We start from the raw sequence: 22,666 nt of genomic DNA, 5'->3' as shown, positions 1-22,666 counted from the left end.
GGGACCGCTGCACGAAGCAATTTCCTGCCACAACAGCTAAATGGTCCTCAAAGAAAATACTGAATGCCTGCACAGTACAGGCCAGTATTTAATGCAGCCACAGATCTACATCAGTCAGCATTCTGCTCTTTCCACCTCAGTCATGTCACTTTCTCATGTGAGTGACTTCTTCAGTCTCAGCTGGCTGCAGGTTTCCACAATCTCATAAACAGTACATTTGCACAATGACTGACACAAACAATGTGCTGTGAGGTCAGTTTCATGACCTTTAATATGCAAATTGTCATGACCATTGATCAATGGCCATTCGCAGAGAGTTGGGAAATGGCTGCAATCACAGCGTTGTAAGATGGTAAAAGATGCACCGTTAGGCTATCTGGCTAAGTGGATGGGACAACACAGAAGAGCTAACTCATCAGGCAGTTTATTTATGCCTACAGGCATGATGAAGACATGCTGGACAGGGAGGAGCGCTGGTTTGAGTGCAGAGTCAAAGAGGCCATTTACGTGAAAAGGGAAAGACCATCTCTGAATCGAGGAGGGGGCCTAAGGGAATCATAATGGGCATGGTTTTTTGTCTGACTGGTATTCTTGGTCTTCTTGAAGCTTTGTTTGATTTCATGAGGCTGTCTTGAACATGTCTACATGCCTAAATGCTTTGTATTGCGGACTCACAATTGGTTAATTTGATATTTGCATTATTGAGCAGTTGAACAGGTATACCTAATAAAGTGGCTGCTGAATGTATGTAATATGACTTTGCTGGACCATACAGTAGTTGGTGCTATGCTGTCAGGTTGTATATATTTTCTTTGTCTTGTTTCTGATCTGTATGTTTTCATGAGTATTATTTTGCTTTTCTCCATTTCAGCAATTTTCCACATAAATCCGTCACATGTAATTTTTCTGTCTGGATCCTTTTTACAGAGTTTTGCAGAAATCTTTGCAAAATCAGTAAGATTTTGTAAAGGTAAAGTAAAAAACAATTTAATGTCCAAGTCTTAAAAAGGTGGTGAAAGATTGTTACTCATCAATCACAGAGTTGAAGTGATTGACTGACTGACTGACTGGCACATTTGACAAATGTGAAAAACGTTTTGATTATTGTCCTGTCTTTAGTACAGGTGAGTCTGTGTCATAAAACTATTTTGAGAACTACATGAAGTGCAGTGAGAATAACAATCCTGCTGTGAACATCGTGCCTAATTGATTGAGACAACCTGTAAAGCCAGGGCGTGAATTACAGCGGATCCTGGCATGACATTAGCACTCTTCATTCTCATACCTGAGAAAAGGTTTGCAGTTTTTCTCAGTTGCTTTGGTGCAATTCTCACATCTGTAGCCGCTTTCTCAAAACAATGATCATTAGTGGGAAAGAGTGATGAGAAGAATGTTCCAGCTCTGAGATTTCCACCAAAGTCACTAAAAAACAACAAAACAAACTGTGTTGCAAATATGAAATTTTGTCTTACTGGTGCAACTGTATTACAGTAACATAAAAGACAGTTATCCTGCTTAACATACTTGAAAAGGCACACATAGAGACCTCTGTATAAGCAGTTACTAATGAGATTCCCCCTAGTGTATATCCCAGTTTAGAAAAACTTAAGCAAAAGCGGAAGTTGTCTTTCTGTTCACAGAATAACATTTATGCGTTCAATTTCATTAGAAAAAGAAAAAAAGAATCTAAGTATTCTTTTAATATTTCTTGTGACGAGTGGCAGGTGTTGTTATGCTAAAAACATTTTCCAGTCCAACAACAGAAATGAATGAAAAACGGAGAATGAATACCATGACGTGACGTTTCAGTCACCGTCATGCCTAACCTGTTTGGATTGTGGGATGAGCATTCATTTAGTGGAGCAGCCAGCCAAAGTGCAGCATCCTGTAGTGACACAGAGACAAGAGACAACGTTACACAATGCCACAGGTAAGAAATTCAAATGGAATTTTAATGAAGTTCAGATGACTCAGAACAACTTTTACTCAAAATGCCATTCATATTGTTTTAGTCAAAATAGCCTACCTATCTGGAATTTGTTCCAAAATATTATTTGGCAGAATTATAAAATATTTTTTTAAAAATCAAGTTTTGGCAGTTAATTTGGTCATTTTGTGCTGAAGAATGAGGCTCTGTCCAGCTCTCAGTCTCCGCAAACCTCACAGTAAACTGTTATCTTTAGAACGGCTTTCTAGTATTTTCTATATCACCATGTTGCTGCAAGGCTTTTCAAATGTCAGTTTTTGTGCTTGCTTTGTAAACTGCAAACTTTATGCAACTCACCTTGAGTCACATAGTCAAGAAAAACATCGTCTTCACTGCTTAATACCAAGCATACGTAGGGAGGGGTCATTACAGTGTGAGCATGTAAATGTCTTAAATATGTTGCTTGTTTGTGCTTGTTTTTCATGTCTTTTTTTGGTGATTTCTTCTGAAACTTTATTTAGATGTTACATTTACGTTACATTGACATACATATATTCATATATACAAGCATCGTGCACTTGATTACGCTGAAGATGATTGGAGTCAATAATAAAGGAGTTATTAAGTAATAATGTAGTCAGAACAAATCATTGGAATTCCTATTGCATACAACTGCTTCCCATATTTACTGTATGGGTACCATCATTGCCAACATTATATTCCCTTAGAAATGCTTGTATGTTTGAATGCATCTTTAGTATGTCTTCAGTTTTGTTACTTTCTTAGTCAAAGGCTGACTTTGGAACAATGCCACTGATAGATAAACTGATAAACAGCCATTATCAAATTTTACTCGGAGCAAAAGTGAAACCAGTCAACAATCGGTGTGTCAGCTGCAGAGATGTCATCAGCCTTGTTTAGCGGACCTGAGATCTTGAGACAAATTCCACTGTAAAAATTTATAGATCACAAGATTTGACTCAACATTGTAATGTGAACATGCACTTATGGTCTCTAAGAATAGAGGGGGGGGGGGGGGGGGGGGGCAGTGAAACTGCAGATGCATTTTTTGATAAACTTACATAACTCTTTTTGTAACATAGTGGCACCACCTTCAATTATGTTCCTTCTTTTCTACAGCCAAAGCATCCCCTTCCCCTGCCAAGGAAACAAATCTCACTTCCAATCAGTCTTGATGAGCCAGAAAAAAGTGCTCCCCTGTCTCCCACGAAATCTGAAGAGGTTTGGGTTCAGTCGCCTACACTCTCAGAAGTTTAAGCAGTGGCTATATATAAACATATATGGTTTAATTCTAATAGTTTTTAATTATTTCGTGATTTTTTTCTCTGTTTTAAACTCAGGACATCTGCTCGAGTCCACCACCAGTGTCACCAAAGAAGTGGACTGTTAAAAAGAGTCCAGAAGGAAATGGAGTTTTTGTGGAAAAAATAAAGGTACCGCTGGTCTATATCTAATGTTTTTTTTCTGTCCACATCTACTCACACAATGAATGCTTTTAATGTGTCACAGAAATGTAGTTTATCTGAAAGCAGTTGAATTGCAGCAGTACAAAGGTCAGACATGTGCATCCAAAGAATCTGAAACTGGTGTGTCTGATCAAACTCTCTGTCATGTGAGATAACATATGAAGTATGTGCACAGTTCAAACAGGATTACCATGTTCAAGGTTGATCTAATGAACATGGATTGTTTCTCTTTTTCTAAGATGCTGGATCAGTGTTTTAAGGATAAAGGTGAACTCCCTCTACTGCCTCCTAAACCCCATCGACTGCAGCTTGATGATGAAAATGAAGCCCTGGTAATTACTTAAAATAAACACAGCATTAAATTGATATCAAGTGATTGTTTTGTCATGTTGTAGTCACTTTAAATCATCTTTCTTTAATTAGGATGCTGAGAGTCTGTCAAACTTCTTTGAAGAGTCAACACGTGAGTAAAAAAATCCAGCTTGAAAAGATTTCAATAGGATGTTGTTTTTTGTGGTATCCTGTTGTTGCTGAACTGTAGTGTCATTTGCTTCTAGCCTGGAAAACTCTGTCCAGTGAGCTCCAACTTGGTAGAGTACCAGAAAAAGTGTAAGTTTTTCCTCCATGCTTTTACATGTGGGAACAGTAGTTATAGTTAAAATGATTGTTTGTTGGCACTAAGTTTGTCTTTGGATTAATTTCATCTTCAATTCAATGCAGCTTAATTCAATTCCATGATAAGCAGACACACCACACAAATGTGAGCATCTTCCTCTCTTCAGACATCGTTGTACTTCAGTCTTTAACAAAGGGTGGACAGACTGACAGTACTGTCATGAACCTACTCGTGCACTCCTTTGGCTACAGCACTTCTTTTATACCATACAGCTGATTGGCTGATTGCATGTGTTTAAGTTCAGGCCTAACTTTAGTTCCCAGCCATTCACATAGCCTTTTTGCTTAAAGAACATCTTTGTATGCTACACTGGCTCTCGCTGCCCAAAGCTGAGGAGGAAAGCAGTTTTCAAGACCACAAAATTTCACAAAACATTTGGAAGAAAGAAAGAAAAAGAACAATACAAGTGAAAGTGAAGGCATGCAGAGATGCCGGAAGGGGCTCGTTCTCTCTGACCTTTTTGTTCATGAACATACACAACTAGGGCAGGGCTGGCAACTCCCATATCTCTCATGATAATAATTAAATATGAATGCCTTTTTGTTATGCATTAGTTTCACTTTCTTAAATTAATTAAACAAGTTAAACAGGAATAAGTTCCATAAACATGGAAGGGCACAAAAGAACATTTTATTTTATTTGACATTGGTGACTAAGGCAAATGAAACAGTTTTTTGTGTGTGTGTTTTTATTTTTACTAAATGAGATTCATTAGAATGATGTGGCTAAAGACATCTGAGGTTAGTTGTTGATTTGAGCTGTTTGGAGGAGTCTTTCCTGTACTTTCATTACATGTCTCCTGCTTCAAATGATTAACGACACGCAGATTCACACTGATTTCAAATAGTGTCCTGAGTAAAAATAAATAAATAAATAGTGTCCTGAGTGCTGCTTTCCATCTGGTCCAAATACTTCTGTAGAGAAAAGAACCGAAACAAAAGCAGACTTTTAATACAAAACAACTCTTAATAGTTTGAAACACATAAAACTAAGTGCTTAAGAAAAGATATACTCACAGCAGGCAGTCATGACACACGTGTTTCACCAAATAATCTACCACAAACTAAATTAAAGAAGCAGCTCGTGAAGCAAATGAAGACTTACACTGTAAATTAAAGTGCAGTTTTCCAGTTATCCGTGATAAATGCAGTGCTTTTCCTAATTTAGGAAAAGTCAGAGAATCACCAAAGTTATTACAGTCTGTTATCATGAATAAGTGTGTTTAAAATGCAATTGGTTTTGTTGATATTAAAGGTGAATTAATAAAGTTTTTATAACACATTCTAGGGTCATAGAAGTTAAAGCCGAACATCTTCATAAAGCTTTCAATTCTTACATCTCGACGACATCTGGGTGTCAAGGCGGGCTGAAAGAAAAAATAGACGAGCTTGGCTCCATCGCTGACAACTTGGATAAGGTGGTGTGGATATATTTATGGATATATGTACATCTGTGTCCATAGGTTCCCTTTTTAATCATTTTCTTTTTCAGGTTTCAAAGGGGACAAAAATCGCTGGCATCACAGGAGGCGCTACAACTGTAGCAGGAGGTGTGGCAGCAGCTGCTGGGGTGATCCTGTCCCCGTTCACGCTGGGAGCCTCGCTGGCACTAACTGCTGTCGGGGTCGGCGTGGCTGCAGCCGGCGGTGTTACTGGTGCATCAGCAGCCATCGCAAATAAGGTGATGGTCTTTAAGGCACTGGGTTAAAACATCTTTGTTCATGGTTTTTGTAGGTTGATAGGTTTTCCTAAATTTTTAAGAGAAAATACATTTTTCAAATCTATTCTGACTCACTTTTGTTTTTGTTTTTTTGTTAATTTGGAGTTCCAGGACTTCAATCTAAAATGCTGAATGTCTTCTTTTACAATATAAAGTCTCTCAAGATCAAAAGCTCTGTTTTCATGTTATCACAATTTTTAAAAAGGGTACTAACTGGAAACTACCCACACTAGTTATCTGAATTTCTGGTATTGAACTGATTGTGAAGCATGTTTTTCCAGGTGAACTGCAACCAGGACCAGAAGAAAATTGAAAAGGTCTTTACCGACTACGAGTCCCTCAGTAAGTGCATTCAGGAGAAACTTGCTTATGTCATTGAGGGCATAGAGCAGCTGAGGCAGCATGGTGTCATCATGCTCGAGAGGACCAAGGTGAAGTCAGAGAGGGCCTCCAAGTTGTTGGAGTTCTTTGGTCTAGGAGGGCCATGTGCCAAGGTCTTGGAGGCAAACTCCAAGCCATCTGGGATGATAGAAGGCTTCGCCCTCGGCATGGATATGTACTTCACCAAAGGAAAAGATGGAACCAAGGTGAAGAAGGGCTTTGAGTCAAAGTTGGCAAAGAAACTCCGCTCCTTGGCGATGGATCTCCAGGAACGACTGGATGAGTCCATCAAAATCAAAGAACTGTTTGAAAAGTATTGTTAGGAGGGTATTTTTCTCCACTTGAATATCTTTTGTTTTGGGGTTGTCTTTTAATGTTAATTTTCAGCTGTTATTAAAGTTTATTGATCAATATAGATATTACCTCTTTGGCAACAGGTTTGAAAACAGAACAAAACTTTTAGTGCAACTTTAGGAATTGTAACTTCAAGCAGTTTCTTTTAAATGGCATGTGGTTATTAATGCTGTATAAAACTGAGATTGTGTTAACCTCCCTTACTTTAGCCAATTTTTCCTGTTAAGATTATTTCTACAACTAATCTAATCAGATTTTGTCGATTCACACCTTAAGCTAGGTGTTAAACAGAATGCCATGACATTTTTAAAAATGACTTCTAAATAAACTACTTAAAGACCGACACTATCCACCAGGGGGCAGTGTAATTCTTTTTTCTGTTTTTTATTTCACCTGATACTGAGTACAGTTTTAAAATACATAGACTTTTGTCATTCCTAGCTTGACTTTATATGTCATGAGTGGTTGTTAACCGTAAGCTTAAAATGAAACATTTTAAATGTTACTTCTCCATAAACCTACTCAGGCCCCAGACCTGACTGTGTGTCATACAAACCATATGACAATTACAGAAATGCAGTCAAACTTTTTCTCAGTGTTTATTCAAATAGTTCTGCCTATCATTCAACCTATTTATGCTATAAACCTTTTTACATTTTCACACTATCATAAGGTGTGGACACCTTGGGTTGTGAAAAAAAATTTGAATGACCTAAAAAAAAAAAATTAGGGTTTGGGTCTAAATTAATGTGTGGCTTCAAGTGTGGTCTTCTGCTGCTGTAGCCGAACTGCTTCAAGGTAAGATTTGTTGTGCTCTTCTGCATGGTTTGTTTATAATCGCTGGTTATTTGTGTTACTGTTGCTTTCCTATCAGCTCTGGTGATTCTTCTCTGGTCTCTGACATCAACAAGGCATTTTCACCCTGAGAACTGCTGCTCTCTGGATATTTCTCTTTTTTTGGACCAGTAGTTTTTGACACACTCAGACCAAAAACCATGCCTATTATACCTTACTTCTTGATGCTCTGTTTGAACTTCATGAGGCTGTCTTGGACATGTCTATATGCCTGAATGATTTGAATTACTGACTCATGATTGGTTAATTTGGTATTTGCATTATTGAGCAGCTGAACAGGTATACCTAATAAAGTGGCTGCTGAATGTATGTAGTGTGACTTACAGTAGTTGGTGCTATGCTCTCAGGTTGTATATATTTTCTTTGTCTGTTTTCTGATCTGTATGTTTTCACGAGTATTATTTTGCTTTTCTCCATTTCAGCAATTTTTCACATAAATCCATCACATGTAATTTTTCTGTCTGGATCCTTTTTACTCTGCATTATTCCTGCATTTTTTGCAGAAACCTTTGCAAAGTCAGTAAGGTTTTGATAAAAGTAAAAAACAATTTCATGTCTAAGTCTTTAAAAGGTGGTGAAAGAAAATTGTTATTTATTCATCACAGTATTCCTAAAGTGTTCCTTTAAATGATTTCCTTTAATATTTCTTGCGACAAGTGGCAGGTGTTGTTATCCTAAAAACAACATTTTCCAGTCCAACAACAGAATGAATGAAAAAAGGTGAATGGATACCATGCCGTGACGTTTCAGTCACAGTCATGCAATCTGTTTGGTTTGTGTGATGAGCATTCATTTAGTGGATCAACCAGCCAAAGTGCAGCATCCTGTAGTTACACAGAGACAGCAGGCACTGTTACACAATGCCACAGGTAAGAAATTTAAATAGAATTTTATTTAAGTTCAGACGACAACAACCTTTACTCAAACTGCCATGCATATTGTTTTGGTCAAAATATCCTACCTATCTGGAATTTGTTCCAACATATTTCAAAAGAACTGCAAAGGTTTTGTTGCCAGAATCATTAAAAAATTTGAATTAGATTAGATTTGCACACAAAGCAAAAGTGAAATCAGTCCACAATGGGCGTGTTAGCTGCAGAGATGTAAGCAGCCTTGTTTGGCGGGCTTGACCAGGTAGATTAACAGTTTGGTTGTCTGGAATTTCAGCTCTGTAAGCTGACTCTGAATTGAAATATAATGTGTTCAGATTTGTAGTTCCTTAGAAATCTTGAGGCAAATTTCACTGTAAAAATGTATAGATCACTAGATTTGACTCAATGTTGTATCATGAACATGCCTCATGGTCTCTAAAAGTAGGTTCAGGGAGGGGGCCATTGAAATTGTAGACCACAGTTCTACTTTGATAAACTTATTCTGTGTTACATAACTATCTTTGTCACATTGTGGCAGCACCTTCAATTATGCTCCCTCTTTTCTCCAGCCAAAGCTTCCGACTCCCTCGCCACGTCCGACTCCCCTGCCAAGAAAACAAATCTTCCTTCAAATGAGTTCTAAGACTGATGAGCCAGAAAAAAGTGCTCCCCTGTCTCCCACGAAATCTGGAGAGGTTTGGGTTCAGTCGCCTACACTCTCAGAAGTTTAAGCAGTGGCTATATATAAACATATATGGTTGCATTCTATTCATTTTTAATTATTTGGTGATTTTTTTCTCTATTATAAACTCAGGACATCTGCTCGAGTCCACCACCAGTGGCACCAAAGAAGTGGACTGTTAGAAAGAGTTCAACAGGAAATGAAGTTTTTGTGGAAAAAATAAAGGTACCGCTGGTCTATATCTAATGTTTTTTTTCTGTCCACATCTACTCACACAATGAATGCTTTTAATGTGTCACAGAAATGTAGTTTATCTGAAAGCAGTTGAATTGCAGCAGTACAAAGGTCAGACATGTGCATCCAAAGAATCTGAAACTGGTGTGTCTGATCAAACTCTCTGTCATGTGAGATAACATATGAAGTATGTGCACAGTTCAAACAGGATTACCATGTTCAAGGTTGATCTAATGAACATGGATTGTTTCTCTTTTTTTAAGATGCTGGATCAGTGTTTTAAGGATAAAGATGAACCCCCTCCGCTGCCTCCTAAACCCCATCGACTGCAGCTTGATGATGAAAATGAAGCCCTGGTAATTACTTAAAATAAACACAGCATTAAATTGATATCAAGTGATTGTTTTGTCATGTTGTAGTCACTTTAAATCATCTTTCTTTAATTAGGATGCTGAGAGTCTGTCAAACTCCTACAAAGAGTCAACACGTGAGTAAAAATATCCAGCTTGAAAAGATTTCAATTGGATGTTGTTTTTTGTGGTATCCTGTTGTTGCTGAACTGTAGTGTCATTTGCTTCTAGCCTGGAAAACTCTGTCCAGTGAGCTCCAACTTAGAGGAGTGCCAGAAAAAGTGTAAGTTTTTCCTCCATGCTTTTACATGTGGGAACAGTAGTTATAGTTAAAATGATTGTTTGTTGGCACTAAGTTTGTCTTTGGATTAATTTCATCTTCACTTCAATGCAGCTTAATTCAATTCCATGATAAGCAGACACACCACACAAATGTGAGCATCTTCCTCTCTTCAGACATCGTTGTACTTCAGTCTTTAACAAAGGGTGGACAGACTGACAGTACTGTCATGAACCTACTCGTGCACTCCTTTGGCTACAGCACTTCTTTTATACCATACAGCTGATTGGCTGATTGCATGTGTTTAAGTTCAGGCCTAACTTTAGTTCCCAGCCATTCACATAGCCTTTTTTCATAAAGAATGTCTTTAAGAAAAAAGGCTGTGCTCGCAACTCTCATACCTCTAATCTAGTTACATATGAATACATTATTGTTAAGCACTAGTTTCACTTTCTAAAAGTAAGTTAAACAAGCTAAACAGGAATAAGTTCCATAAACATGGACAAAGAACATTTTATTTTCCTTAGCAACCAAACATTAGATGTTCAGAGTTGTTTTTTTTTTAAGTATTTATTTTTACTAAATGAGATTCATCAGAATAGTGCGGCTAAACACATCTGAGGTTAGTTGTCGATTTGAGCTGTTTGGAGGAGTCTTTCCTGTACTTTCATTACATGCCTCCTGCTTCAAATGATTAACGACACGCAGATTCACACTGATTTTTTTTAGACATTGTCAAATAGTGTCCTGACTGCTGCTTTCCATCTGGTCCAAATACTTCTGTAGAGAAAAGAACCAAAACAAAAGCAGACTTTTAATACAAAACAACTCTTAATAGTATGAAACACGTAAAACTAAGTGCTTAAGAAAAGATATACTTACAGCAGGCAGTCATGACACACGTGCTTCACCAAATAATCTGCCATGAACAAAAGAAGCAGCTCGTGAAGCAAATGAAGACTTACACTGTAAATTAAAGTGCAGTTTTCCAGTTATCCGTGATAAATGCAGTGCTTTTCCTGCTTTAGGAAAAGTCAGAGAATCACCAAAGTTATTACAGTCTGTTATCATGAATAAGTGTGTTTAAAATGCAATTGGTTTTGTTGATATTAAAGGTGAATTAATAAAGTTTTTATAACACATTCTAGGGTCATAGAAGTTAAAGCCAAACATCTTCATAAAGCTTTCAATTCTTACATCTCGACGACATCTGGGTGTCAAGGCGGGCTGAAAGAAAAAATAGACGAGCTTGGCTCCATCGCTGACAACTTGGATAAGGTGGTGTGGATATATTTATGGATATATGTACATCTGTGTCCATAGGTTCCCTTTTTAATCATTTTCTTTTTCAGGTTTCAAAGGGGACAAAAATCGCTGGCATCACAGGAGGCGCTACAACTGTAGCAGGAGGTGTGGCAGCAGCTGCTGGGGTGATCCTGTCCCCGTTCACACTGGGAGCCTCGCTGGCACTAACTGCTGTCGGGGTCGGCGTGGCTGCAGCCGGCGGTGTTACTGGTGCATCAGCAGCCATCGCAAATAAGGTGACGGTCTTTAAGGCACTGGCTTGATTAAATTCTGCTGTTAAAAACAATCACAGCTTTTCTTTATCACTTTCACACTCCAGTGATGCATCTGAGTTTTTGGGCTTCAGTGTCTTGGCCGAGAACACTTCTCCCCACTGTCTAAGTGTTTGCTGTCATAGGGGACCGTTGGAGGTCCAGGACTTCAATCTAAAATGCTGAATGTCTTCTTTTACAATATAAAGTCTCTCAAGATCAAAAGCCCTGTTTTTATGTTATCACAATAAATAAAGGGTACTAACTGGAAACTACCCACACTAGTAATCTGAATTTCTGGTATTGAACTGATTGTGAAGCATGTTTTTCCAGGTGAAATGCAACCAGGACCAGAAGAAAATTGAGAAGATCTTTACCAACTACGAGTCCCTCAGTAAGTGCATTCAGGAGAAATTGTTTTATGTTATTGAGGGCATAGAGCAGCTGAGGCAGCATGGTGTGTTCACGCTTGAGAACACAAAGGTGAAGTCAGAGAGGGCCTCCAAGGTGCTGGAGTTCTGTGGTCAAGGAGGTGCATGTGCCACGGCCTTGGAGGCAAACTCTAAGGCGTCTGGGATGATAGAAGGCTTCGCCCTCGGCATGGATATGTACTTCACCAAAGGAAAAGATGGAACCAAGGTGAAGAAGGGCTTTGAGTCAAAGTTGGCAAAGAAACTCTGCTCCTTGATGATGGATCTCCAGAAAGGACTGGATGAGTTCATCAAAATCAAAGAACTGTTTGAAAAGTATTGTTAGGAGGGTATTTTTCTCCACTTGAATATCTTTTGTTTTGGGGTTGTCTTTTAATGTTAATTTTCAGTTTTTACAAACGTTTATTGATCGGTGTATATATATTACTTCTTTGGCAACAGGTTTGAAAACAGAACAAAGCTTTTGGTGCAACTTTAGGAATTGTAACTTCAAGCAGTTTCTTTTAAATAGCATGTGGTTATTAATGCTGTATAAAACTGAGATTGTGTTAACCTCCCTTACTTTAGCTGTTTTTTCTTTCAAGATAATCTAACAGCTTAAGCTACGAGTTAAACTGAATCCAATGACATTTTTAAAATAAGACTAATAAATAAAGACTGACGCCATCCACCAGGGGGCGGTGTAGTCCTTCTTTTAAAACATTTCAGCTGATGCTGAGTACACATTTTGAAAATACGTAAACTTTTGACATTCCTAGCTTGACTTTATATGTGGTATATTTTTACGTATAACATTTAAAAACAATTTACACACAAATGTGAGTGGTTGTTAACTGAAAGCTTAAAATGAAACATTTTGAATGTTCTCCATAAACCTACTCAGGTACCAGACCGGACTGTGGGTCATACAGACCGTATTACAATTACAGAAATGTAGTCAAACTATATCTCAGTGAGATTAAAACGACTACAAAAAACATAGCAAGAGACACTGGTTTTGGAGAAGCACAAACCAGACCCAGGTGTACTTTCAGAGTCACTGTCCTGCAGCTTGAATCTTTCAGTACTGTCTGCAGAACAAGTTTGATGTTTCCACCCCTATTTCAACTTTGGATGGAGTTTTGTTTTTGTTTTTTTTAATCTATGTTTGCTTTATTGTCATTACTTGCTTATTACACTATGACTGGCTCTAACAAGTGTATCTACAAACAATGCTGAAGATTTCATTCAGATGCCAATTTTGGGTTTTAGGGGGCTGCTCTAATATTTGGCTTCAACACCATCTTTATCTTCGGTTTGAAAAAAGGAACAGTGCACTTGAGTGACAATCAGCCTTTTATTTACCTCGCTGACTACTTTGACAGTCATTAAATGACTTCCCCATCTAAAATAATATCTTCCCTTTACAAAACCATCCCAACCACATGAAACCTTCATGTAGGGTGAAAAAAATAATTATGATGAAATGTATGAAGTGAGACTCCTCGCTCTGCAGTCTGCACAGTCTTGTTCAGTCCAAATAATAGTTACCAGGCTTGTTTGACCAGAGGCTGCTCAAAATGACAAGGGTGTGACCCTACATGTGTTAGACATAAGCAGTGAATCATGTCCGTCTGTATGTGAATAAAATATAAAATGGGACACGTTGTGATCTAAATTAACTGTCGGCCAGTTAAAACAATAGACATCTTCGCTCCAGTACAATGAATATTATTGCAAAAATGCGATTTGGATGGGTTTTTTTTACAAACAGTAAAACAGCTAAAGGCCCATAAAATACTCAATACTCAATGTTTACATCCTGGATTTGACCTATATTTTACGTCACAGCAGCCTGTGGATCTACTTTGTCCGTTGTAAAAGCTATGATTCATCCAACCAGTTATAAACATGAGTCAGGCGGAGGGATCGCACTCACAAAAAAGGCTCGTTTGTTTAACTTAACCAGCATAGTCGAGTGGCCACGCTTTTGTTGACGTTATAAATACTGTTGTGAAGACCTCCCACTCGCGCTGCTGGTTTCACAGTGAACAAACGCCCTCGCGCTTGGTGCGGAGTGATATACGCAGTAGTACTTCGTTCCTATATAATCCCCACGCGACGGCTCTACCTGCTCTTCGTTCCTACAGCTCCTAAAGTAAACACACTTTGCGCATAGTAGCTTTAGCGGGCCAAAATGGCAGTGTAGAGGCGTGCGGCAGCTAATCTTGCAGCGGCAACAAACCGGCAGTGCAACGGCTAAGTGCACTGGCTTTTTCTGGCAAAATGGCGTAAGTAATTTTTTTTATGTTTGCAGTCTTCTAAAGAGAAAAAAAATATACCCACTTCCTGTAGTAACTAACCTGTCAACTAGAATGTGTTACTGGCTATTAAACTTGTTGATCAAGGCTATTTGTTTTTGTAAAAAAAATAAAACTTTTAAGTGTGTTGATTCCTAGTTCCTTGTTTGGAGCTAAGGTATCAAATTACAGTATACCAGCTGAAGTAGACCGAGCCGGCCCCTTAGGTTGTGTTGTGAATCATGCTAACGAGCCGTCGTTTGGGCACGGGAAACATTTCAGACGTCTCATTTGAAGTTGTAATTTTTTTCCATGGCTGCGACACTGTTGTCAGTGTGATACTATAAACATTTTTAGTGTTTTGTATACGTTTCATATTGGCAACGTGGCGTCCAAAATGGCGCGCGCTGTGCTCGTTCCCCGCCTCGCGCAGATGGCTCTGTTGTGAAAATGGCGGTTTGCCCTCCCACATCTCCGCCGTGACTCATAGGCGTGGGTGGAGTTACCAGCCAATGCATGACCAAATTAGGCAAAGTTATCCCCCGGTGTAGGGCGGAGTTTCCCACCAATACAGCTTTGACGCTTAAGGGGAACGGATTAGCCAAAATTAGATACAACCCCCCCCCCATAACGGGGATGTCAACTCCTCTAATGACCCTAGTACAGGGGTGTCAAACTCAAATTCACAGTGGGCCAAATTCAAAACTGGAACAAGGTCGCGGGCTAACATTAATATTTATTGGAAAAAAAATCTTCCTCCAGATTTAAGAATGAATCTCTTCTTATGGACTCAAACAAGTTTTGCTGAAAAACTGAATATGGAACAAGCAAAGCTTAATACTAAACAATATATATATTAGCTGTATAATACCAGTAGGCCAGCTCTAATAATAATTTGGTATGGCTTCACGGGCCAAATGTAATTAGGCTGCGGGCCAAATTTAGCCCGCGGCCCAGAGTTTGACACCTATGCCCTAGTACATACCACCAAAGAAGCCTACATTGTCTGCACAATGTTGTCAGTCAACAATATGCTTGTTTCAGGAAGTACACCTGCTCTGGGGAAACTTTGCATTTACAAATAAACTTGGCCCTGCCGAACATTGAATTTTCATAAAGTTTGAATATATCGTTTCACAACTTCCTGCAATAAAATGTGTCACTTCATTTTAGTTTCCATGAGAATCAAGACTTACATTTGCTTATATTCCTTATTTTTCTCCCATTAACATGATTTCTGTTTTCTCCCCTCCAACCAGGTCTCTCCCGGCAACCACCTTCAGCTTTGCTGCCGCCGACAGCATACCTGGACCTCTCGACTCACCTTTGTTCTTGTACACCTTTTCACGGCTACCACTGACCAGCAGCAGCCATGACCCTCTCCCAGCTAGCCCTGGAGGACGTGGAGGCCCTGTACTTAGGTGTGTGTTGTGATGATACATATTGCCAGAGCACTAGTACAAACACTGCTGAATGTGCTGCTTTGTTTGCATAACATTTGGTAATAATAATACCATTCCCAACAATTCTAAAGCCAATGAAGTACAGTTCCATATGGTCAGCATGGAATTATCTGTAGATGGGTTAGATGTTTTAGTGAGTTATTGGATGAATGACAGATTGTATGTATTGGATGCCCAAAATTAGAAATTGACACGCTGATCTTTTGTTCTCAGGGCCCTCCTTTCTGATGGCTGACCCCATGGGGCCCCTTCTGGACCAAGATGAAGAAGAAGCTCTTTCTCCCTCCTCCCTAGAGGGGAAGGCGCCAGCTTCGCCCTCCCTTTCTTTGTCTACTTATCCATCCTCCTCGTCCCCTTATCAGACTATGTCTTTCTCCCCGCTGTCTTTGTCCTCCCCATCTCCCTCTCCCACCCATTGTTCCTCGTTCCTGGGAACCAAGGCCGGAGCGGACTCGCTGTCCCTCTCTTGGCTGGGTGCCGGCGACCTGCTCGACGCCCATGTTGGAGCAGATGATGGCAAAGGTGAGCGTGCTTTAAAATACATGTTTAATGAGCAGGGGGCAAGTCCTAAATTTTAAAAATTATTTTTCAAAAGGAAATAATTTGACTACTTGTTGAGCTGATTAGAAACCAAATAAAAGAAATGATGGGAGATTACTAATTGGAGTATGTTTAGGACCAAACTACATCTTCCACTCTTATTAGACTGTGAAGTTGGGAGTATTTCTTGTGCTGTGAGTATTTCAGAAGAGAGGCCCGCTGGCAGTTAAGTATTTGAGGTTTGCTTGCAGGCTGAGACCTGACGTTAAGACCGTGGATGAGAAACCTCGATGTTTGTAGGGCAACAAACATTTATTGGTTTGTGAGTGGTGGGTGTGGCTCACAGTTGTGCTGTAATGACCGGCTCAATCTGGTTTTGTTAGACGTCATTGTGAAATGACACATTTAGCCCTTTGTTCTTCCTGACATCAGTTAAAGGTGTAAAAGTCCTTGTTTTATGGATTTAGTCTCACTTGAGTATTTGAGACGAGGGAGAGATCAAATTTACGCCTGAGGTCATGTATTGAATACGGTTGGATCACAACATTTCAAGAAAATTTGATGTATAAAAAATAAACACTGTATGTTTTGTTGATGCTTGCAGCCAGCAGCTCTCATAATATTTTGGGATATTGTATCTTGGGTCAATATTTTAAACAGCAGCTTTCACCGTGTAACCACATCAGTAATTTACATCCGCCCATTGTTTTTTTTCTGTCATATGCAGTAACGTGACTATAACCCACACAGTGTTGAGATTGTCATACGGCTTTTTTATAGGTTGTAAAAATTGATCCAGTACAATTCACAACCCTGGTATTTAACAAATAAGTAGCTTTATGGAGTATGGCATGGAAATGATTCACTGTAAGATTAATGATCCAAATCTCTGAACTGTTTATTGCGAGTATTAATGAATAATATTTGTCAGCAGATGATGCTTTTGCCGGCATGGACTGGATGTCAGAGAAAATCGACCTGAGTGAATTTGACCTGGAGTCTTTCATTGGATCCTGCTCCTCTGATGAGTCTCCCAGCTCCCCTGAAGATCTCCTGGCTTCCCTGGACTCCTCCATGGATTTGGATCTAGATCCCTTTAACACAAACATCCCCGTCCCACACAGCAGCCTTGAGCTGAGTTTGCCTCTGCCCGACATTCCCAGTCCCCCTCTGGAGCTCCCTCTCCCTGTGGCAGCTGAGGCCAAGAAGATGGATGTTGCTCCTGCTCATGAGGTTAAATCTGAACCTCCATCTCCCCCATCTCCAGTCTACACATTGGAGCTGGGAAGCGAAGTAGATGTCCTAGATGCTGACAAGCAGACCACATCCCTCACAATCATCCCAGACCCCAGTGGAAGCGTTCAGTCGACCCCCATTGTTCTCTCCATCCCCACCTCTGGTCACTTTGTGGTGGTTCTCTCAAACAAAGAAGAGCCCTCCCTCGTATCTCTCCCCGATCAAGCTGTTAAAACCTCTCCACCAAGCGAATGCGACAGTGACTCTGGCTTTGAGTCAGCCATTGGTTCTCCGGTGCGCCTTCCTTCTCCTCTTCCTACCCCGCCCCCTGCAGCTGGTTCCTCTAGGACCAAACCCTACTCCAAATCTGAAGCTTCCACCTCTCCCAAGACCTCAAAGGTCAAATCAGTGTCTGGTGCTCCCAGAGGGGTGGAGAAGAAGCTCAAGAAAATGGAACAGAACAAGACAGCAGCCACACGTTATCGGCAGAAGAAAAGGGTTGAACAGGAGGAGCTGCACAAAGAGTGCGAAGAGCTGGAGAAGAAGAACCACGAGCTGGCGGAAAAAGCAGAGTCCATCAGCCGAGAGATCCAGTACCTCAAGGACCTGATGGAAGAGGTTCGAAAGCACCGCCGTGTAAAGACCAACTCAGTGGCTTAAAAAGAAAGTAGTGAGAGAGTGGTGTTCCTGCTTCAGTGATCACATGCTTAAAGGGAATCCAAACTAGTAATTGAAGAAAATTGTAAAAGAGCTGCGCGTGAAACCTGCCACTTGGTGGAAAAGAATGAATAGCCAGATAAAAAGTCAAACTCGTATAGAAGTTATAGTAGTGTAGATTAGGGGGCTGGGAGTTTGTGAGGTGAAGCATCTGTACATGCTTGTCTCTCAGTCCCCTGTCTTATTCCTGGTACAAAAAACAGGGTGTAAGTTTGTCTTTGTAGACTAGGCATGCAAAGCACGAGTCACCGTAGCTCCTGGTATTGTTGTAGACCTGTAACTCATTGACTGAGATCCCCTTGCTCCAGCACCACTTCATCACCAGACGTCGAATGGGCTTAAATACATTTAGTCAGAAAAATTAAACACCACTTCTACCCCGTTCCTACTACCTTCTAACCCCATGCAACCCTATTTTGACCTTCTTCTTAACATCTTGACTTCCAGTAAGGGGCCTCAGCCTACTTATGAATCCGTGATATTACACTCGACTCTTATGTATATATTTTCTCATTTGCTTGCAGATTGTGGGTATTTTTCCCCTTTTTTTTCTTTTTTTTTTTAATTATTATTTAATGCTGGATAAAATCTTATCACATCTTTGGTAGCTCTGTCTCCTAGCACTGGTGTTTGGCTTGTAAAAAATGCTTTGCTGGTCTTTTTTTCTATTAAATATCTATCAGTACTCCAGTGATGATCTGTGTCTTTTTTTTTATTTTATTTAGAGTACATTTGATAGTTAAGTCTGTCAGGCTTTTCTGGAAAATTGATACGACAGACTGTAAAACACACATTGGGTAGATAAAAACGAGATTTTTAAGATGAACCAGTTTCAGTGACAAAAATAAAATCTTAACACAGATCCTTTCAGCATTTTTATAAACATAAATATATCAGTCATTTGCAGAAGGCAATGAGAAGATGAAAAATTAGTCGTGTAAGGATCGATTACTAAGCCAGAGACTAGGACTTGAACTTATAACTCAAGGTTATGAAAGTGAATGTTGTTATTAATAAAAATGGTGCCTTGTATTGGGAAAAGTTGTGCACAAATATATATTTAGAAATTTTCCTTTCCGGTTACATTTGTACCTTACCTGGTTTGTATTGCCTTGTCACAGACCAGGGCCCTATTTCAGGAAGCCGGTTTAGAAAACTCTAAAAATGATACACGGGGTTGAGTAACCCCGAACTGTCCAACTCGGAATATTCGGTTTCAGAAAGGCTGTTAACAATTAGTTCAATCAACGCAGAGTTGCTGTAACCCCAAATTAAGCGTGCGCACGAGGATACATAAAGCCCTGATTAGTGGAGCACAGATTAAGCGAGTCACCATGGAGACGGAGGGAAAGAAGGCGCGGTCAATGTATTTTACAGTGCTTGAGGCCGAAATTCTGATGGCAGCATATGCCGATAACATGCAAATTTTGCGGAAAAAAAGTAACACAGCCTCAGCTGCAAAAGAAAGGGAGCATGCATAAATGGCCTGTATTTATATAGCGCCTTACTAGTCCCTAAGGACCCCAAAGCGCTTTACATATCCAGTCATCCACCCATTCTCACACACACCGTGGGAATAAATGTAAAATTTAAGTAGTAGTTCAAATATCACCACACCATAAATTAAGTTTTGTTCATCCTGCTACCTGCAATTTTGTGGCATCGCTCTTTGATAAATCTTGTGGGTCTATGACCGGGGAACACCACAAACGAGTACAGGAGACGTTTCAGTGCAACTGTAACATTCCTGACTGCCCGACAGACGGTAGCCTTGGAAACGTGCTCAGCGTCACCAATATTATACAGAAAGCTCCCGTTTGCAAAAAAACCGAAGTGCGATACAAATAATATGTACAGAACTGAGAGAATGTCCGCGATGTGTCACATGAGCAATATTAGTCCTGAGGATGTTATTCAAATGAATTATAGATTGTGCTGAAAAACGGTAACGTTCACACAGAAAATCATCAGGAAATGATAAAATGTCCAAACGCTCTCTGATCACTCTCTCCCGGCGGAGAGCTCTGCGGAGAATTTGGGCTTCAACATCTACTGGCTCTTCAAGGAAGGGACACGCCATGTCTGACACTTCCTACAGTCAGGTTTCTGACAAAGAGGCGGAGAAGGTCAGGGTTAGTTGAAGTAAACCTGCTAGGGGGCAGGTTAGCTTCACGGAGTGTGTCGTCATAGTAACTCACTCAGAATTAATCTAAACTCGCTTTGTGAAACCGAAAACCCAGAGTTTTCGTTAACTCAGGGTATACTTACTCAGAGTTTGCACTAAACCGGCTTCCTGAAACAGGGCCCAGATCTGCTAATGCCTCAAACCTTTGGAATGAAAACAAATCTCTTTCCACAGAGCTGCGTTACAGTAGTATTTACATATTCTCTGTGTTAATTGGAGTTCCTCTTAATGTTATTGTGTTAAAGAAGTCTGGCTGGTTTACTACTAAGTAGAAATATGTGAAGAAGAGTGAGGGCAACACATTTTATCAGTTGAAGGCCACGATGCATGGTGTTCAACATAAACCCAATGTTTGAGCAGCGGTAAAAATTGCTTTATACAAAGAGTGAGTGTGTGCAACTTTCCCTTGACTTAACCTGCTAAATAAGTTTAATCACAAAAACTGAAACTTGTGTCACCATCTGGAGCTGCAAAAGCAGCTTTTCTATCTGGAAATGAGACAAGAACAGAGAAAGAAACAGATGGGCCAAGGTTGTATGGGAAAGTCCTTGTAAGTGTGAAACGAGACAACACTCCCCAGGCTCGCACAGGGTGTCAGAGTGAGGGGGGTTGCACAGTTTGTTCCAAAAGAGTGTGTGTGTTAGAGGCCACATTTGGAAAGTTTAATTTGCTCATACCTTGTGTGTTAAGCATGAATTAGTATTTTAACTTACAGTTAAGTCGGTGTAAAGTGTGTGTGGTTTAAAGCCAACTCAGTGTGCTGACTTGTGTTGACCAGCTGTGTAAATTTAGTCTTGTCAGTAAAACCCCTCAGGCGCACACACAGACGCACACATGCACACTCCTCCTTAACAGATTCCTCAGTAGCAAGGCCTTGCCCTCCAGCGAAGATAGCGATAAGAAGAGTGGCTACGCTGGAAGGAAAGACAAGAAAAGAGATGAGGAAAAAGGTCTGCTTTGGTATTATGTGGACCCTGCAGTCCTTGTTAAGGATTTGCTCTCTGATGTGTTTAATTGTTACAGTTAGGCTTTTACCTGAAAACTTTCAAAGGGCCTTTATGTCGCTGTTGTAGGCTGTTATAGAGTCATTCTTAAAACATCTATCAGTGCTTCCCACTGAGTCGCTCAGAATCAGCTGCTTTTCTGTCTACAGTAACCTTTGCATATTTAATGAAGTTAGGCAAACCTGTACCATCAGAGTATGAATAGTTTTCTAGTTACATTTTATTTTTATTTATGAGACAAATAATAAACTGAATTCACATTTTTATGCCCAAATTTGAGCCCACACACTGGCATTGGTAAATAAGTGTCACTTATCAAAACATAACAATAATGTGTTTTCCCTGTTCGTTGTGTCTCTTAGCTTAATGGTAAATTTCGAAATGAACGGTGGACAACAATAATTAAATTTTAGCATTAAAATATCATTTCACTTAAAGAGCTTCTGCATGCAGGTGGATTAACTAGTACAGAAACAAAGCAGTGTATTTAAAACTTAAAAACTAGAACCAAATCAATTTGACAACTCAAATCTAAGCATCACAATCCACAACCAAGTTGTTGTTTTTATCACTTGTGGACGTCACATGCACCTCACCTCTCTGCTAACACACATACCCAGTTATATGAAAATAAATTATAATAATATAAAAAATGCCATGTAGAGTTCAAATAAGACTTGTTAGTAAAGTGAAGTAGTTAATAATTTTATTTATCTGATCTTTCTGGTAGGGCTTCACACTGACGGTTAATTTGACTCTTCTTCTCCTTTGCGCTGGAACAATGCCCGGCAACACCTCACTGAAGAATGAGGCATCGCCACATTCCTACCATGCACATGCTGAAAAGCAGCTTTGATTTAGTATGCAATATGACCCATCTAGTGAGCATTTACACGCAAAATTCGATTCAATTCAATTTTATTTATATAGCGCCAAATCACAACAAAAGTCGCCTCAAGGCGCTTCATAGATACAGAGAAAAACCCAACAATCATATGACCCCCTATGAGCAAGCACTTTGACAGTGGGAAGGAAAAACTCCCTTTTAACAGGAAGAAACTTCCAGCAGAACCAGGCTCAGGGAGGGGCGGGGCCATCTGCTGCGACCGGCTGGGGTGAGAGAAGGAAGACGGGATGAAAGACATGCTGTGGAACAAAGACAGAGATTAAGAACAGATATGATTCAATGCAGAGAGGTCTATTAATACATAGTGAGTGAGAAAGGTGACTGGAAAGGAAAAACTCAATGCATCATGGGAATCCCCCGGCAGCCTACGTCTATTGCAGCATAACTAAGGGAGGATTCAGGGTCACCTGGTCCAGCCCTAACTATATGCTTTAGCAAAAAAGAAAGTTTTAAACCTAATCTTGAAAGTAGAGATAGTGTCTGTCTCCTGAATCCAAACTGGAAGCTGGTTCCACAGAAGAGGGGCCTGAA

At 39.8% G+C, this 22,666-nt stretch overlaps 3 protein-coding genes across 3 annotated transcripts; all 3 read left to right on the top strand.

Moving 5' to 3' along the window:
* Positions 1-1,846: 1,846 nt before the first annotated feature.
* On the top strand, positions 1,847-6,546 carry LOC309707732 (apolipoprotein L6-like). Its single transcript, XM_082535220.1, has 9 exons — positions 1,847-1,930; positions 3,068-3,169; positions 3,289-3,381; positions 3,654-3,746; positions 3,838-3,877; positions 3,972-4,023; positions 5,378-5,507; positions 5,582-5,770; positions 6,091-6,546. The coding sequence occupies exons 1-9, from the start codon at positions 1,922-1,924 to the stop codon at positions 6,511-6,513; spliced, it is 1,131 nt and encodes a 376-aa protein (XP_082391346.1). The 5' UTR covers positions 1,847-1,921; the 3' UTR covers positions 6,514-6,546.
* A 1,655-nt stretch (positions 6,547-8,201) lies between these two features.
* LOC309707731 (apolipoprotein L6-like) lies at positions 8,202-12,472 on the top strand. Its single transcript, XM_082535219.1, has 9 exons — positions 8,202-8,268; positions 8,841-8,966; positions 9,086-9,178; positions 9,451-9,543; positions 9,635-9,674; positions 9,769-9,820; positions 10,966-11,095; positions 11,170-11,358; positions 11,707-12,472. Exons 1-9 carry the CDS (start codon positions 8,260-8,262, stop codon positions 12,127-12,129), a joined length of 1,155 nt encoding a protein of 384 aa, XP_082391345.1. The 5' UTR covers positions 8,202-8,259; the 3' UTR covers positions 12,130-12,472.
* Positions 12,473-13,902: 1,430 nt separating this feature from the next.
* atf4a (activating transcription factor 4a) lies at positions 13,903-18,729 on the top strand. Its single transcript, XM_082536338.1, has 4 exons — positions 13,903-14,074; positions 15,343-15,504; positions 15,760-16,068; positions 17,021-18,729. The coding sequence occupies exons 2-4, from the start codon at positions 15,456-15,458 to the stop codon at positions 17,980-17,982; spliced, it is 1,320 nt and encodes a 439-aa protein (XP_082392464.1). The 5' UTR covers positions 13,903-14,074; positions 15,343-15,455; the 3' UTR covers positions 17,983-18,729.
* Positions 18,730-22,666: the final 3,937 nt, after the last annotated feature.

This window comes from Aulonocara stuartgranti (assembly GCF_965226115.1).
Source record: "Aulonocara stuartgranti genome assembly, chromosome: 6".
Taxonomy (NCBI): domain Eukaryota; kingdom Metazoa; phylum Chordata; class Actinopteri; order Cichliformes; family Cichlidae; genus Aulonocara; species Aulonocara stuartgranti.
The sequence above is the reverse complement of the archived record's forward strand: the minus strand, read 5'-3'. Positions and strand labels throughout refer to the sequence as shown.